This window comes from Lepidochelys olivacea, assembly GCF_965140295.1.
Source record: "Lepidochelys olivacea isolate rLepOli2 genome assembly, chromosome: 8".
Classification (NCBI taxonomy): domain Eukaryota; kingdom Metazoa; phylum Chordata; order Testudines; family Cheloniidae; genus Lepidochelys; species Lepidochelys olivacea.
Window position 1 is genome coordinate 83,522,302 of NC_140418.1, and position 18,566 is coordinate 83,540,867.

At 42.4% G+C, this 18,566-nt stretch overlaps 1 protein-coding gene across 6 annotated transcripts in view; it reads left to right on the forward strand.

Moving 5' to 3' along the window:
• Nucleotides 1-18,566, forward strand: part of USP33 (ubiquitin specific peptidase 33) — a 90,294-nt gene that overhangs the window by 24,653 nt on the left and 47,075 nt on the right. For all 6 annotated transcript variants that reach the window (XM_084636313.1, XM_084636317.1, XM_084636314.1 and 3 more), the window contains exons 5-7: nt 9,921-10,073; nt 14,886-14,985; nt 18,067-18,136. In XM_084636313.1, the coding sequence (XP_084492439.1) occupies nt 9,921-10,073; nt 14,886-14,985; nt 18,067-18,136 (323 nt within the window). The remainder of the gene's footprint in view (nt 1-9,920; nt 10,074-14,885; nt 14,986-18,066; nt 18,137-18,566) is intronic.

The window sequence follows — 18,566 nt, forward strand, 5'->3', positions numbered from 1 at the left end:
AGTTAGAGGAGGCTTTATTGGAAGCTATAGGGAGGCAGTAATCCATGTGGATGCTAACACAGCATCTTGTTGATTCCCCCAGGAATTTTGACTCAATTCCAGATGCTGGTAGCTGCAAACTTTTCCCATACTAGGAACCCCAAATAGCTATTCACATTTCGAGAAGGACATATTTTCTGTACCCACCTCTGAAGGTTGCCAGCCCATTCTATTACCAGATGTGCTGCTCAATTGTCATAGCTTGAAAACCTCTCGGGCTGGTTTGCCACTGGCAGCTTGGAATAAAATTTCACTTTGCCATTCAGGAAACTCAAAGGATTATGTCCCCCAGAAATGCGGAATGCCTAAAGGGATAGAGAAGGCTTAGGTAGTAATCTGCATGCCCTCCCCTCCTCCCAAAGCCTACAATAGTCTGCAATCTTTAAACCAGTGGTTCTAAGCCCATGGTTTACAGCCCATGGTTTACACTTACAGCCCAGTCAGCACACAGCTGTGGCCCATGTGATATACAGGTTATATATTATTGTGTGGATGTGGCCCACATAACACACAGGGCATGTCTACACTCAAAACTTAAGTAGACCTATATTAGGTCTACTTACAGCCACTGCAGTAATTACTGAGGTGGTGCGTATCCACATTACCCTCCTTGGGTCATTGGTGTGTGTCCTCATCAAGAGTGCTTCCACTGATCTAAGAGAAGCAGTGCTATTTTCTCATTTCTCATTACTTAAGCTTCCCACACTCTCAGCTCTGGTGGTCGCTCCCTGCTAGGAGCCTGGCTGCCCCACGGTCTCCTGGGCTCTGGGCATGCTGCCTCCACCTCCCACCACTTGGCTCCCAGTTCCCTGTCCTGTGTTGGAAGGAAGCCGCCCAGGACTTCTTGGTTTCCCTGCCAGGAGCCAGTCAGTCTTGTCAATTTCATGGGTTCAACATGGAGCTGTGAAATTAGGACAGCCAAAATTTCTAGCGGGGGGTGGGGGTTGGAGGCTGGCTTTTGCACCCCCAGCTGGGAGCAGGAGCCAGCCACCCAGCTCTCCAAGGGAGTGGGGGATAGCTGGGCTCTAGCTGCCCAGCTTTCTTATCAATTTCATGACTCCCCTGGAGCTGTGACATTGACAAGAGAGGTAACAGCCAATGTAAGTAAGAGTGTCTACACAGACGCTGCTTCACCTAACTACGCCGAGGTAAGCCTTATGCCTGTCATGGAGGTGGAGTTATGTCAGTGTAGTAGGGTATGTACATCGGTGGGACACGGCTGTAGTGTAGACACTGACATAATTAAGTTGGCTTAAGCTGCCTTTCGTCGACCTAACTGTGTAGTGTAGACCAGGCCACAGAGTGCTACATATGTGGCCCACAATGGTAAATAGGTTGAGAACCGTTGCTTTAAACATAGCATTTGTAAATTTTAACTTACTGTTGTGCTCTTTTTCACTCTAACTCTGTTGTGTCCATGGAGCTTCTGGGAACGGAAGCATTCCTCTTCGATAATGCTGCTTCAGTATATTGTAAGTGTCAGTTTTTGGCTTTGAGATTCTACAGGTACTTTGTGGATGCACTGAACCATTTTTGAAGTACTGAGATGATAGTGTTCTGTTGGACATGCAGGTCCTTCAGCCTCTGCAGGCCCTTGTACCTCACCAGCTAAGCCACATTGCAGCAGGAGCCTGAGATTTCAAACTGTCACAGACAGGTCCTAGAGTAAGAGTTTCTGTGATAAACTTACAGGATATTCTGGACAGGGCCAATAAGCAGGTGCAATATGAAAGGGAAAAGGATTCATGACAAGTGGAAAGGCATAGGCTGAAGATCATGGGGACAGAATTTTAGTGTATGAGGAGAGACTGGCAATGTGATTTTTGGAGCAGAACCGTTGCTTGAGGGAGGAAGATCTATTTCACAGGCTGCTCGCGCTAATGATCACAAGAGTACAGACTCTTGCTGCTCTTGCACGACATCCTGTGTTCCCTCCCTGATACCATGTGCTGCAGACCACAAACGTTTTGGACAATTCTATTTTGGGTGACTCTTGCAACTGGGACTTAACGCTACTAAATACTAGAGGGGGCAAATATAGCCTCCGCAGGCCTCTGTCCCTGTGCAGTGGTACCAAGTGTTGAAAGTGCAAGAAGGGAAAAGAAAACTGGTGGTGGGGGAGAGGACACGGAAAAGTAGGGCATTTGCTTGTTGGCACCAGTTTCACTATTTGCCCAGTTCACCGTTTATTTTATGCACTATGTTTTATTACTGGTTTTACAACTGGTGTTGGTTTATTGCTGTTGTTTTGATAGAGTAATGACAACTGGCCTGCCTGACAGTGCTTTAATATTGGGTTTTTGTCTTTGTTTTTTTGTAATACTGCCATGTTCACAAATAAAGACTTTTCTTTTATTAAGAACGTTTGTGTTCATAATGTGTATTTTGAATAATAAACACATGATGAGGCACACTGTCTGGCTGAGTGTTCTGGTTCAGCAATCCATTTCTGTCATAGGTCCGTGCAGGCAGAAATGGCTCACCTTTGGTTTTACAAAGATTGTGTAGGGCACAGCAAGCCTCAACAGTGCAGGCAGCATTGATGATACTGGAATCTAAACAGTTCTGTAAATGGAGCTGGGGGGATTTCAATCTGCCAAATGCTCATTCAATCACCATTCTACACTTACTGAGAGTGTAATTAAACCTTCTGGCCAGGGCCTCTGAGATCAAGATAGTTTCATAAGCCAAGGCAAAAGATAGTATGCGGGGTTCCCTAGAATAATAGTGGGGAGAGTTACTCCATTGATGCCAGTGTTGTCTGGTGAGAATTGTGTCCCGGTCTGACTATGAAGGTAAACTCCTGATCGGCAGGAAACCCTGGCATCATGAACTCTTCCAGTACAGCCCATGTTGGCATCCATAAATAGGTCTCTGTGGTCCACAAGGACCTCCATAACAATAGTATCCTTTGTGGTTTATGTACTCATGTGTCCTTGAGGAGGGCAGCTATGGGCACATGAATCCCATCAATGGCTCTGGTACAGTTTGGAAACCCTGTTCTCTCAAAACCAGCAATAATTCAGGGATATTATTTATGCCCACAATCTTGCGGTAAATCACACGCCTGATTTCCTCAGGAACTTCCACTGCCACTTTATCCACATTTGTCTTTCCAATGCCAAATTGATTAGCAATGGACTTGTATAATTCTGGAGTAGCCAGGTGGATATAGCAACCTGCTTCTCTGGCCATCCTCTTGCATGTGTCATGACACTGGAAGGTTGGGGCAAGCTGCTTACAAAGCTCCAGAAATGTAGCTTTCTTCTTGTGGAGGTTCTCATTAGTGGTCATTCCAGGTGCACATGACAATGTGCTTGTCAGTCTGTGCTTGTGGCGCTGCTCCAGAAGCGCTATTCTACATAGGGGCATCAGCGGCTACACTGAGAGTCACAAGCAGCATCAGCCAGTTCGAGTCTGCCATGTCTCTAACGTTGTCATCATCATCCTGCTCCAACAGGTGCCTTTGGTAGGTGAGAAAATGCTGTCAGTATGTCCAAAAGATGGCCTGACAGGATGTCTCGGTGGGCTGCAACAACTTCCTGTAAGGTGCAATGTGGACAGTTCAGTTTTCCCATAGTGCATCATGAACAGGGGTAGAGCAGCTTCAGCTGGGGAGAGCATTCGGGTCTGCTTCAGCGTTAGTGTGAGACTTCGGTTCAGAAATTCTAAACCTAGTGAGATTTTCCTTCTTCCTCTTTTATGTTCAGTGGTAGTAAAGTTAAAAATGTTACTTTTAATATGCCCTTTCTCTGGACATATGTGGGCTATGTCTGACTTGGTACAAAAATGCGTTGTTGTTCAGGCTTGCACCCTATTTATTCAATGACAGTCCATTACAGATGCATTGCTATTGTCTAGTCAGTCAGCAGTTTGTTCTAGTACTGCTGAATCCAGGCCAAGGCGTTGCCCCAGGTGATAATACTGTGCTAGTAATTAGTCCTGGGATTAGAGCGCTAAGGAGAACTGCAAGGGGTCTCTTTGTCCAGCAGCTTCAAAGGATCCCCATTACAGTAATTACAACAGAGTCTGGTTTGTATACCATGACAGGCAGCACAGTGCCCTCGTGACCACAAGTCTCAGTTACTGAGATTTCTCTTTGCACGGTAACTCAGCTGCATGTAGCTAGTCTAGAATATAGTACATTTGTGCACTGATTGGAGCAGCTGTGTTCGTATTACATCCACCCCATGTTGTGGCTATTGGCTGTCTACCAAGTGTCAGGTTAACTTTAACCTGGCACTATTGGTTATTAAAATTATAATGGCATAGGCCCTGGCTATACTCAAGGGCTCCTGCGTGAGTTTTACCACACAGGAATCACATCTCAACTTGGCAGGTGATTGTAGCTTTGTGGCCCCTTGGATGTGGATCCAGTGTCTCCTGACAATCATTTAGATAATTGCTTTACACTTCTATTAAATACCTTTAGGCTTTTGCCTAAGGCCTCTGGGATTTTTTTTATCATTATTTGCCCTATATGTAATACCTTAACATCCCTTTCTCCTTATATTAAATTTCTCATTTGTTTTTACTGGTTTGAATTTCAAGTAGAGGTTTTCTTTTTGTGATACTTTATTTTTTGCTTTATAGCACAATGGTGGGAGGTGGCTTATAAATGTGTTTCAACATGTTGGAGAATGAGTTTACACAAGTGATTAAAAACTTTGATTTCATTAACACACCAGTATCTAAATTCCATAGATCGGTTATCCCAAAAGGCTCTGTAGCAAAAGATATCAAAAAGTATACTGCTTTCAGTACTGTTTAGGAAGAAACTCACTCTTGCCCTCATCCACCTTTCTCATTTCCCACCTGTCAGTATTCTCTATTTTTACTTCTTGCATCTTATCTTTAATTAGAATAATTATATCCTGGGGTATGGATAATTTTTTTACTGTTCACAGCAGGATAGCTTATCAATCGGGATTTAGCCTTCGTGTGTTACTATAATATCGCTAATATTTAGACATTGATATAATCCTAATATAGTATCTCACAATCTGATTTGCTAATGACTAGCATTAAAGATCAGTTTTACAACTTTTAAGTAAAATGATATATAGTGTGAGCTACTTGTAGGGCATTTGTGGTGTGGGTGGTACCCGGCATTTCTTATAAACATTTATAATTTCCTAGCACTGTACTGAAGTTTATTGCTGCCTCCTTACACCCTAAGTTAGTGTTATTGATATGTGTGTTTCAGGTAGCACAAAGGGAAAAGATAGCTTTACCTGCTGTCATTTATAACAGCAATATCTCACATTCTTGTTCAGTTTCCTTCATTTCCTTTAATTTCTGGACAATAGCCCATATCTAACTGAAGCTCTTTTTATCCATTTAATCCATCCCTCTAGTATTCTAGATAGTCATTTCTGATCTTTCTAACTTGAGAAACAATTAAGGTTGATGTCAGTTTGTCACTCCCTCTCATTTTCACTAGCTTCCTTGCTTTATCTCTTTTGCATTTGGCTATGCTAGAAATAATAATTTTTAACTCCTCCACTTAGAGAATATTGAGCCCTTGCTGTAGAGGTTTGTAGCAGTTTATTGTAGGCTTCTACATAGCTGAAGCTGCAGGTGAAGACTTATCCTGATAATTAAGGAAGTTCTACTTAATTATTTCAGTTACTCTGCTGAAAATGAATATAGGAAATGTCACCGTTTCTAGCAACTTTGTTATCCAAAAGTCTGCAAGTCAAAAGCACTGGCATTGTTCAAGGCCATATTAACAGAGAAAATTTTATCTGTAGCTTACAACAGCTTGCACAAGAAGTGCACTTTGCCCCAAAGCTCTGTGTGCTATAAAAGTACAATAGTAGTCTGTGAGCAGGGACTCAGGTGGAGTGGCCACATGAGAGAGGGAAGGTGCGGAGGGTGTATGTGTATTTAGGAAAGAGTGTCTTTGAACCTTGTACAACAGCAAGGCTGTTTCCTTGACATTATTTATGATAGCACCCGCAATGTGCTGTGCACTTTCCAAACACTCCTGTAATGAGAAGCTTACAATTTTTATATATGGTATCGTTTGAATCATTGTAGGCAACTTGGGAGAAGTCTTTCAGCAACACTTAAATGTAGACAATGTATCAGCTTTGAGGATAAGCTTGAGAATATCATATCATGCATAGAAGGCCATGTGGAAGAATCCACAGCATTGATTTGTGGGAGAAGCTCAGAACAGGCTTGGAGACTTGGTGGAGCAAAGGGGACAGGCAACATGAAGCTTGTTAAGAGAGAGTAAGTAGGGAGAGACAGAGCTGTGAAGGTGGTGACAAGAAGCTTAAAGGTGATGCAGTAGCAAATGGAGAGCCAGCCGGGGGGTTCAGAGAGGGAGGTTATGATCAAATCAATAGCCAAGCAATGTAAGTTTAGCCAGCAGTGCTCATGTGTGTTTGAGAGAAAGAGAGCACTCACCGTGTGAGAGAGAGAGAGAATGCTCACCGTGTGTTTTTGGGTGTCTGGAGAAGAGAATATTGGAATAATTAAGGTCTGAATGAGATATTTGACTGTGGAGAGGACAGATGTTGGAGATATTGAGGAGGAAATGGCAGGATTTGGAAATACCTGGCTGTATGGGGCAAAGGAAAAGGAGGAATTAAAAATGACTGAGATTGCAGACCTGAGTGACGGGGAGGAGGATGACATTGTCAACAGTGATAAGGAGTTGGGTTTTGACCATGTTCTATTTAAGACATCCAGGAGGAGAGATGTTGGAGAGGCAAGCTGAGATGTGCAGTTGGATAGGAGACAGTTTAGTGCTGGAGAGAGAGTTGTGAGCCATCAGCACAGAGGCGACTGCTGAGGCCATGTGAACCAACTATCGCCCAAAAATAAGGTTTAAAGTCAGAAGAGCAAAGGGCCAAGGACAGAGCCCTCTCACAGAGTGAGAGAAGGGAGGAGGATCCACTGAAGGAATGGTCAGAGAGGTAAGAGGAGACCCAGGAGAGGACAGTATCTGGAAAGCCCAGTGTGAGGATATGATACCAAGGAGAGGATGATCTATAATATTAAACGCAGCAGGAAGGTCAAAGGAGATGTGGGAAGAGTTGAGGCTGAAATTTGTGTAGGAAGAAATAATTGGAGACCCTAGAAAGAGAGGTTTCAGTAGAGTGGAAACACTGGAAGCCAGATGGAGGGGGTCCAAGGCTGGATTGGAGGAGAAGTGAATGCATTGGTAGTAGACTGTGTTCAAGGAATTTAAAGGTGTGAGAGATATGGGGCTGTAGCTGGAGGGGTAGGTAGGACTGAGGGATAGTTTTTGGAGGACAAGGGAGACCAGGACATTGTTCATATTGTGAGGGAAGAGGTTGAGAAAGAAGGATAAGGGAAGAATGAGTAATAGAAGTAAGGAGATAGGAAGAGGAATGGGATCACTGTGGCAGATATGGGTGTTTATAGGAGAAAAGGCAAAAGACCTCAAGGCTGGTGACAGGAGAAAGGGAAGAGAAAGTGCAAGGGGGAGATTCCTGGTGGATTTTGTTGTTTGGGTTTTGTTTTGTTTTTTTCTTTTTTTTTTCCCCTCTGGAAGACTGCAAGATCCTGTGCAGAGAGACAGGAAGGGGAGTGCTTTAAGGAGGGACTCGAAGGTTGCCAAGAAGTGATGGGGACTGTGGGCATGGGACTCCATGTGGGAGAAGTATAGTTGCTTCGCCAGGGAGATGATAGTTGAAGGAGAGAAGGAATCTGCAGTGAAGGAAGTTAGTGAGGTCCCAGGATGCTCAGCAGCACAAGGACAGTAATGGAGAGAGCAGATGCTGGGAGTGAGACAGGTCTGGAATTGGTGTATTGGACTTCACAGTGATAGAAAGGAGCATGGGTGGAGAAAAAAGCAGAGTGGAGAGTGGACAAGAGCTTTGGGAGGAGGGGCCTGATGTAGCAGAAAATTCATGAACATTGATAGACTGAAGGTTGCAGAAGGCCCAGTAATGGGGCAGGGATGGGACAAATGTGTGGTATGATATTGAATGAGGGGAGATGGTAGTCCAGAGAGAAGAAATTCAGATGGAGAGATCAAAGAAGAAAGGAGTGTTGTATGAAAACAAGATGAAAATAGATTGTGTTAGGGATACCGAGGCAGGAGCTTCTGGGTCTGCTCTTACAGCAGCGGTCCTCAAATTTTTGAGGCTTGTGTGCGCCCCCCAATCCCTGTCCATGCCCCCGTCCCATCTCTCCCCCCCCCCCCCCCGAGCTGGGAGCGGTGCTGTATGGGCTGCTGTATGGGGGAGGGATGTGGATGGGGTAAGAGGGCCAAGGCTGGATATGGGTCTGGGGCCACAGCCAGGGGCCAAGGCTTGGGGCAAGAGCTGGAGCGGAGCTGTAGCCAGGCTGTGGTGGAGGCCATCAGACGGGCCCGCGGCCAGGTGCGGCTCCACTCCCAGCCTCTGCCCTGGGCTGGGAACAGAGACACAGCCAGCGGCCAAGGCTGAGGGCTGCCGCAGGGCTGGAAGCACAGCCGCACTGAGGCTGGGGATGGGACGGGAGTCAGGGAGGTGGCTGGAGGCGGCGGGACTGGAGCAGAGCTGGGATGGGCTGGGTGGCGCTCCCTTCCCACCACTGTGGGGGATGGCCAGGCCCCACTCCACCTCTCTGGGCATTCCTTCACACCCCCCAGGGGAGTGTGCCCCATTCTTTGGGGACCTCTGTCTCACAGAAACCCACTGGCTTGGAACTTCCTGCATGAGGCACCTCGGGGGTAAACGTCCTTTTCTACCATCGTTTAACTCCAGATATTTGTTGGACTAAATCCAGAATGCTAACTTACAGTTAGACTAACACTGACCTGTATGAGATAAGAAACATCAAAGAACTTAGGCTTTATAAGGCAGCATAATTGAGACCAACCTTTCATTTGAGAGCCTTATTTATTATGCTTGAACATAACTACATGCTTGAACCTGAGCAAATCAGCCATAGGATTGTCAGTTTTGTTATCCATTGTATATCTGATGAGAACACACATGCTACTGTTCTAATGTTTACAATTTGAGATAAATCTTGATTTTGGGGGGCAGTTCCAAGTACGTAGACTGTACTTAAAAGTCCTTTCTGCTATAACAGTTTAACTAACTGGATTCAGGATATATCCCCAACATTTTGTAGCTGACAGTCTTGTTTGTAGTTTGCTAGGAACTGAACCAAAATGTCTCATTTTACATTACCATATGACAGCTATTTAAGGGCCAAAGACTTGATTACTTGCTATCTCCAGGGGATATTTTTAAATACTGACCTAGAGATGAAAACACTCTATCCCATTGGTAGGGCCCTAGGTATTGATAGTTCATGGCTGTGAAAACACATCACAGATCATGAAATCTGATCTTCCCCATGAAATCTTGCACGGGGTTGGGGACTCCTACTCTGCGCAGTGCTCCAGCTGCTAGTCCCAGCTGGGGATGGGGAGGGACAAGACTTCCTCTTCCCCTGCAGGGCAGCTCCACAACCCCCCTACAATAGCCTTATGTAAACATCTGAAAAGGTGAACTTGATCAATTTTAAAATCATCTGTCTGTGAAATTGACCAAAATGAACCATGAATTTGATAGGGCCCTACCAATACCCAGATACTTTCTTGATGGGTGAATTGTAACAGTTTAAGATGATTATGGACAACACTGAGATCTTCTCTTTTCAGATTGTACTGATAGTTAAAGCAGACATACCTCTTACATGATGTTTGTGGTTTGGACCCTTTCAATCTAGGTGTTACAAGTTAAAAGCTTGGATTTGAGGAACAGCTGAACTGCTGCTAGATTTAATATTTTTACCTGGTACATGTTAGTCTTTTTTTGAAAGATTTCACATATTAATACAGTTCTGGCTTGGACACATTGAGGTTTTATGTAAGTTCCTAAATCATTTTTTTTGTTCTGTTTTAGGACACAAAGCACTGTCTAACTGTCAATCTTACCACCCTGCGTGTCTGGTGTTATACATGTAGCAAAGAGGTATTTTTGGATAGAAAATTGGGATCTCATTCTCCATTATCAAATGCCAGACTGTCTTACCAAACACAAGGAAATAGTGTACAGGTATGTTCTTTAAAAAAGTGAAATAAACACAGACCTTGTTTTAGCTGTGCTTTGTCTTATTTCCCAGTTGTGTCTTATCTGGTGCTGGAGATAATGTGATTCTCTGTACTGTACTCTTCCTTCTTATGTCTCTGAAGACTAATGCACCTTAATGCCCAACCTACATTAAATCTTTCTGTGTATCACTCTGTTTGTTTCCTAAGAATGATATGAGTGTATTTTATTTAGTTTTTTAAATCAACCAGAGAATATGAAATTACATTTCAGTTTTAAGATGGGAATAATCATTTAGCTTTGCTTCCCATCCTATAGTTAGTGAGAAGTTTTTAATTGTCACATTCAAATTATTACTGGCTACTGTATGCAGAAGAGTAAGTTGTTTTGCTGTCTGTCTATGGAGCCTCTAGCCAAAGAGAGGTGCAAATTCACATGGAGACACAAGTATTGTGTTTATCAAGAGAAACATGCAAGCAACTGTCAGTCTATATTGGTGGCTGAATGAATACAAAAAAAATTTAAGAGGATTTGCATGACCTTATATTTCTGGTATAGCTCAGTAAAAGTTACTGGGTTTGCATCATTTTACAGTACTAACAAGGTATGTAATTGTTTTCTTATTGGAGATATTTTTCTTTTTCCATTGGGCAGTACATCCACAGTTGTAGTAATTTTGATCTCTTCAGCTTTGATATATTCTTCCTTCAGAGGACAGGAGTAAATGGTCTCTGTGGCGTGTGTGATTTTTTTTAAAAAGAAAAGTGAACAGAATAAAGTATGCTGTCATCAAGGACACATTAATGTACAATTAAGTCATCAGAAAGCTGATATTATTTGTAGTGCAGTTAGGATAATTAAGCTTTTTCATGTTTACACATGGCCAGGATTTAGGAAACTCTATAATAAAATGAAACTAGAAATTTAGATTTCTAAACTGTCATTTATTACATGATCATAACATAGTAGAGGAACTTGACCATTGTTAACACATAATTTATAACAATTAACATTTGTAGCTGAAAGAGTAAAATATCTAGGGGGTCGCACACTTTGTGGCTTGTTTAGGCAGAGCTCATTGTGCACACCAGGGGCTCCTTGCATCTCCCCATTCCTCCCCTCTCCAGCTCCCTGTGTGCCACCCTCTAGCTCCCTCTATTTCAGTGGTTCCCTAGTCTCTCTCCTGCCAGGGGTTTGATCTGTCCCCCCATCTCTCCTCCTCCCATAGCAGAGTCCTCCATTCTTCCCTCATACCAGCATCTCTATGTGCCACCCCCAGTCTTCCCTCCCCTCATCATCAGTGGTTCTTTGTGCTCCCTCATTGCCCACATCCTCTCATACAAGGGTCCCTTATTGTCCATCTGTGCCAGGATCTGTTTGCACCTCCCATTTCCCCATACCCCCATTTCAGGGGGTTTGTGTGCCACCTATGCCCCTCCATGCCATGGACAATCTGTGTTCCCTCCTTCATACTAGGGCCCCACACTTTCTCCTCACCAGGAGTTGTGTGTCTTCCATCACTTCCTGATGCACACACAGGGCCATCCTTACCCATACGCAAAGTACGCAGCTGCGTAGGGCACCAGGAAATTTGGTGCCCCAAATTTCCTGGCGCCCTGCGCAGCTGTGTGCTGCTCCAGTCCCTGCTCCAGCTCTTCCAGCCCTGCCTCTTCCCGTCCCTGCTCTGCCCCAGCTCCGCCCCTTTCCCACTCCCCTGAGCTCCGCAGCGGGGCTGCTTAGGGCCCCAGAATAGCTAGGGACAGCCCTGCCACACACCAGTGCCCCTCATTTTCCCCCCCATCTGCCAGGGACTATATGCACACCACCATTTTCCCCTTTCCTCTTCTTACCCCACCCCATTCCCCGCCATTATTAATTGTCTGGGAGATAAGTCATTGATGGTGTCAACATATTAAACTCTATGGGGAGGAATGGGTAGAGAGGAGATGAGGTATTCTTAGGCTGGAAGGTGTTAATGGGTGCCCTCAAAGAGTTGTTTGATCTATAGATAATTGCAGAGGTGCTTGAAGCTCTGGCTGTGCTAGCAGATGGCATGGGCTTCACATGTCCCCCATTTTCCTCCTTTCTGATTTTCACCAGAATGATTATGGTTCTGGCCATTGATGCCAAGAATATTTTGGAATTGATCAGATGTTGCATTCTAAAGCAATTACATTACAGAGAAATGCCATCAAGTTGCGTGTATAACCTCATAAGCTCTTCCAATGAATGAAAAAGAAACAGCTGAATTGGGACAAATAAAGAAAGCAGGGGAAAAAAAACAGGTATCTAAGGCTTCCATGTACAAGCTAAAACTATGCCATTAAATAAGCTATGCTGCATATATTAAAAGTAGATTGTAAATACCTTCCTTGGAGAAGGTAGTTACTTGCACATCCAGCACATACCTGTACTCCCACGGAAATCAGTGAGAGTTGAGGGTTTTGCAGGACTGGACCTTTTGAACAGTGCTGTCCACATTGGAATACTAAATAATTAATATTTAGACATACAGCATTTTCCTTGAGAAGTTGCATCAGAATTTCCCTGTAGTCACTAGATGCGTTATTTTAATGTGAAGAATGTTGGATAGACACTATCTATTTATATGCCTAACTACTTGTTAAATGACAGCTGACGTTCAAATACAAGGGTAAAAAATAAGTGTGTAAAGAGTAAAGTGAATAAAAGCACAATGCCAATGAAAACTTTTTTTTTTCTGGGAAAGAACATAGCACAATAAACCCAAAAATTAGAAGAAGTTGATTTAAAGAAAATTATACAATACTCTTGTTACAGTGTGTATGATAATACCCATTGTTTCATGTTCTCTGTGTATATAAATTTCCCCACTGTATTTTCCACTGAATGCATCCGATGAAGTGAGCTGTAGCTCACGAAAGCGTATGCTCAGATAAATTTGTTACTCTCTAAGGTGCCACAAGTCCTCCTTTCTTTTTTGCAGACTCAGACTTACACGGCTGCTACTCTGAAACCTGAATATTGTTAGGGAAGTCACAGAAGTTTTAGGGGAAAAATACCCCTGAAGAAATTATTTAAAAAATACTTGTATAACTTTAGCTTGTTTTCAGTTTTAATTATTAGTAGATTTGACACAAGGCATAATACTTTTTTTTTTTCTTAAAACACCAACCACATAATTCTAATTGTGTAGTGGTTCAGCTAAATATATTGGATTTTCTGATGTTATTCACGTGTGCTCCTGAAATATATGGTGTCTTGACTTAAAAATAACGTTTGGCATGATTGCAGAATTCAGATTTGAAATGCATCCAATACCCAATTGTTTTTCTACGCTCAAGGAAGTTGCAGCATACATGACATTGCATAAGGAGAAATAAGCATGATTTGTGACTTTGTGTTGCTTTTTATCTTAAAATTTTGTTTGGGATTTTCTCCCCTTATGTGCTCACAGGAAAATAACATAAAATACAATAACAATTTGCCTATCTCGTACTGCATCTCTGTTAGGGTTGCCAACTTTCTAATCCCACAAAACCGAACACCTTAGCTCTGCCCCTTTCCTTAGGCCACGCCCCCTTCCCCAATGCCCTGCTCACTACATTCCCCCTCCCTCGGTGGCTTGCTCTTCCCCACCTTCACTCACTTTCACTGGGCTGGGGCAGGAGGTTAGGGTGCAAGGGGGGGGTAAGGGTTCTAACTGGGGGTGCAGGCCTGGGGTGGGGCCAGAAATGAGAGGTTCAGGGTGTGGGAGGGGGTCTTCGGGTTGAGGCAGGGAGTTGGGAGCAGGAGGGATGAGGGTTCCATCTGGGGATGCAGGCTCTGGAGCGGGGCTGGGGATGAGGGGTTAGGGTGCAGGGGGGGCTCCAGGTTTGGGGGGGCTCAGGGCTAGGGCAGGGGATTTGGGCTCAGGGTTGGGGTACAGACTTACTGCTGGTGGCTCCCGATCAGCAGCACAGTGCGGGGGGCTAAGGCAGGCTTCCTGTCTGTCATGGCACCATGGACTGCACTGCGCCCTGGAAGCGGCCAACAGCAGGTCCAGCTCTTAGGCGGAGGTGCAGCAGGCGGGCCTGCACGCTGCTCTCGCCCACAGGCACCGCCCCTACAACTCCCATTGGCCACGGTTCCTGGCCAATGGGAGTGCAGAGCCGGTGCTTAGGGTGGGGGCAGTGTGCAGAGCTCTGTGGCCTCCCCGCTAGGAGCCGGACCTGCTGGCCTCTTCCAGGACGCAGCATGGAGCCAGGACAGGTAGGGACTAGCCTGCCTTAGCTCTGCAGCACCACCAACCAGACTTTTAACGCCCAGTCAGCGGTACTGTAGCCATAGGGTTCCCAACCCAAAAGGCGGTCAGGGTGCTGACCAGAGCCACTAGGATCCCTTTTGACAGCTTCTGTCTCTTTTGATTAAATGCAGTGGGCCATCTGATGGCACATTTGTGTGCTGACTTGCATGTAATCCTTTATAAACTTGGTGTTATAATCCATTGTTATGTGGTGAATTGCAAAGCAGGCTTGCTGTTCCTGAAGCAGTGGCAGGAAATCTTACAGTGCTTGGCATTGTATTTTGACTGCTTTATTTTCTCAACGTTTTCCAGAAAATGGTGCAGTGCTGTATTCTTACCATACGTACCTGCTTGAATTAGTAAACTTTCATAGCGTAGCTGCAAACTACTTTTGCTTTACATAAAATGAAACATGCATTTAGAAGGCAGTAATTTTGAATGCACTCCTATGTTTAGTTCATAGGCATATGTTAGTAAAACTGTACTAACACTTAAAGAAAAATGGATTTATAAATAAAATCACACTTTTATATTTTGCCTTTTCTTCTAATAAGGATTTTAAAATACCTGGTAATCCAACACTGAAGATTCCTCTAGGTGCTGTATTTGATGCTTTAGATATAGAGGTGGAAGAAGATGAACTGAAGACAAGAGGTAATGAAACTGGAGGATTAAAGCCTTACCTGTCAACTAATTGCTCCATCCATGCCCTCACTTCAATAATTCCACCATGTATGAGTATTTCTTTGAATCCATTCCCCAGCTGTTTAGAAATTACATCTTTTCCAGCTGGAACTATTTTCCCCCACTCTAAAATAAGAGCTGCATTTTCAGTTTGATATTACTGCAGCATCCTTTCCTTTTCTTCAGAGAAGAGGCTCTCGTGTTGTTATTTGTAGTACATCAGTCACTGATAAAGCAGTCGTGATGTTTAGTGTAGTTGCTAGTTTTCATTGGACTGAAATATGTGTCATAGCCACACTGGTAACTGGGTAGGTATTGCAAAATTTGTTTTAACATTTTTGCTTTTTTTTTTTTTTTTTAAAAGATGCTTTATATGAATGCTTTCTGAATTCTGGTTAATGTTTTGGGTCTGCAGTTCCCAGCACTTTGTTTTGTTAGTAATGGATTTCATGCTCTGCCAAATGCTATCAGTGCAAAAGTTAACCCAAGCCTGGTATTTATATAATGGAAAAGGGGAAAATGTAAGGGGGAAACGTAATGAAACTCCCAAAACTGAGAGGGTTTTATTTGTCATTTAACAAACGAACCCCCGTGTGGCATCTCTTTGAAGTCTCCCATATGGATCACTTTTATAAAGAATAATTTTTGTTTACTACTTCCTTCACTTTATCTGCTGGTTATATTTTACTGAGCTGCTTTGTTGAGACACCAGTGAACATGTCAAGGCAATTCCTTCTCTTATCAATGATGGGGAGATGTTTCTATCTCATGGACCTTGTTTCTCTCTCTGTCTCTGTTCTCCCTTGACTCAACTAGCACCAGCTTTTTGCCAGGTCAGCCTCCCTGTTGTTGGCCCAAAGCCTTTTCCTCTGCAGCTCTTGCCATTTGGCATAGCCTTCCTCATAGAATATCAGGGTTGGAAGGGACCTCAGAAGGTCATCTAGTCCAACCTCCTGCTCAAAGCAGGACCAATCCCCAATTTTTGCCCCAGATCCCTAAATGGCCCCCTCAAGGATTGAACTCACAACCCTGTGTTTAGCAGGCCAATGCTCAAACCACTCACTGAACTCTCCCTGGATCCTGTGTGTCTCCACCTCACTGATTCACCATCTGCTCTTAAATCTTTGAAAAAACCTGTTTTTTATCACCTGTCAATGCGTTAGTTTCTCTCCTCCTGCTTTTATTTGTATTTAACCCTATGAAGTGTTCTGGGGATACACTTTTATATGAAAGTTGCTGTATGGATAAAGTTGTATTCTAATTCCCATTAGCACTGTATATGCTTCAAGAAAGAATAAGCTTTCATAAGTCAAATTTATCTTAATGTTTTATTTAAAAACAAACGGTAAATGTTTCTGACAAGGCATATACTGGAGAGCAGGATGAAGCAGTGTTAAATGTAACTGCAGTGAATAGTTCAGTTACTACTTGGTGAAAACCAGTAAGTTGTTAAAAATGTCGCTAAATAAATTTGTATTGAATAAAAGCCCAATCCTTTAAATGATTACACAGTTACTTAATTTTATGCTTGTGAACAATCCCACTGAAGTTGATCACGTGTAAGTGCCTGCAGAATCAGGCAGAGCCTATGAAATTATATATAATACATACACTGTATTTGAAAAAAACTTTTTGAAGTATTCTTTTGTATTTCAGTACTGTATCTCCTTAGCTGTGACTGGTATTCCTTCTGCCTCAAATTAGAATTAGTCTTCCTGGTGGGAGGAATCAGGAATGGCAGTCTGATGTAGGTTGAGCGATGGGAAATGGAGAGAGAGAAAGGAGACCTATTTTTTTTGCTTGTTTGTTTTTAGAAAATATTTTTGGTTAATTTAGCTCAATCAAGTAAGTTTTCTAAAAATAATACTGGAATTTGCAGAGAGTCCTTTCTCTCATATATTAAAATGATGAGATGCATTTCTTGTGTCTCAGTTAATTTTCAGACTGTTGAGCTGAAGGCTTTGTCTGATTGCTAAATATTTTTTTTTAAATGCTGTGTAACTTTTCTTGGTAATTAGAAGTAGTGATTAGATTGTTTTCAGTAGTACATTGCAATTATTGTTGTAGAAGAACTTTATTATATTTTGAGACCAACTTCTATTTTATTGATTTTATTAATGCTTTGGCAACACTTGTATAACCTGTCATGCCAATAAAATTTAATTGAATTGAACTGAGATGACCGTGTAATAGTTGCTAGTTCTGACTTGTAGGAGTAGTCTTTTTGAAGCCCTTAGGACTACTTGCATGGGTACAGACTGCTCAAATATTTTAATGCTTACCAGGTGAGCCCTATAATGAAAGTTTTCCCCATTATAACTTGTGCTATAGATGGAGTGAGCGTATATAATGTTTGCTGAGTTAATTAAGAAAAGTAGTAGTCCTAGTCTGAAAATATGATTTTCTTGGAGAGGGTGAATGAAGCTGTCCTGAATAAATATTCACACTTAATAAATCTATACAGGAAAGAGAGAGAAAAAGAACATAAATTAACTAAAACTGATTCATTTGCAAATATAATTACACATTGAGAAAACTGTATGTAGTGTTATATAATCTAAATATTCATTGCACAGATTAAAGGTATTGAAAAGCCATTGATAAATCCTCCTAAAAACCTGTCAGTTATATAACTAACAGTTATAGACATCAGGCATATACAGATAAACAGTAGAATGCATTTGAACTAATAAACTCATTAAATGCAAGTAAAATTAAAACATTCAAACCCTTATCTTTATAATCTTTCTTCAAAACTGTGTCACTCTGCAAATATACATAAAGATACTAAGTGTGAATAAAAGGTAAAATAAAATCCACTTACGCTAGGTATTATAATCAACCAACAGCAAAATAGGAGTTGAAATAATTTATCTGTTTAGGAATCAAATTCTGCTTACTTACACTTGTGCAATCCTGTTGGTCTCAAAGGGGTTGCAGAGGTGTAGCTGGGAGCAAAATTTGACTAGTAAATTTTTGAGTGGAAAGATTAATTTCCTACAAGTTTATTTTTAAATTTTAGCTTGCTTGATGTATTTTTCCTGTTTACAGGTCTTAAAGGATTGAAAAATATTGGAAACACTTGTTACATGAATGCAGCTTTACAAGCTCTTTCCAATTGGTAAGGAAAATAGCAGTTAAATGTAACCTTAAAGTAGGTATGTGTATCTTCATGTCTTCAGTTATAAACCAGACCCTCAAAAAAGTTTTAGAAAAATCATACCAGTATAAACCTCATTTTGATGTGTTTGGTAGCCTCATCTTGCAGTAGCATGAATAGTGATATTGAAATCAATGGTATTACTTAAGAGTTGTAGGATGTGTATATAGTTTCCCTTGAATAGCAGTATGTGGGTTTGTTTTCCTGCCTCCTCTCTAATATCTCACAGCCCTCAACCAACAATTATAGTTCTAAAAATTAAAAAGAGAATTGGCTGTAAATATCCAGGTCTTCTTTTTAAGTGTAGGGTCATTCTTTGATACTTGAGGAGTTGTGTGTTTTTTGTTCTTCTCCAGTCAGCAAATGGTAATATGATGTATGGGGCATAAGC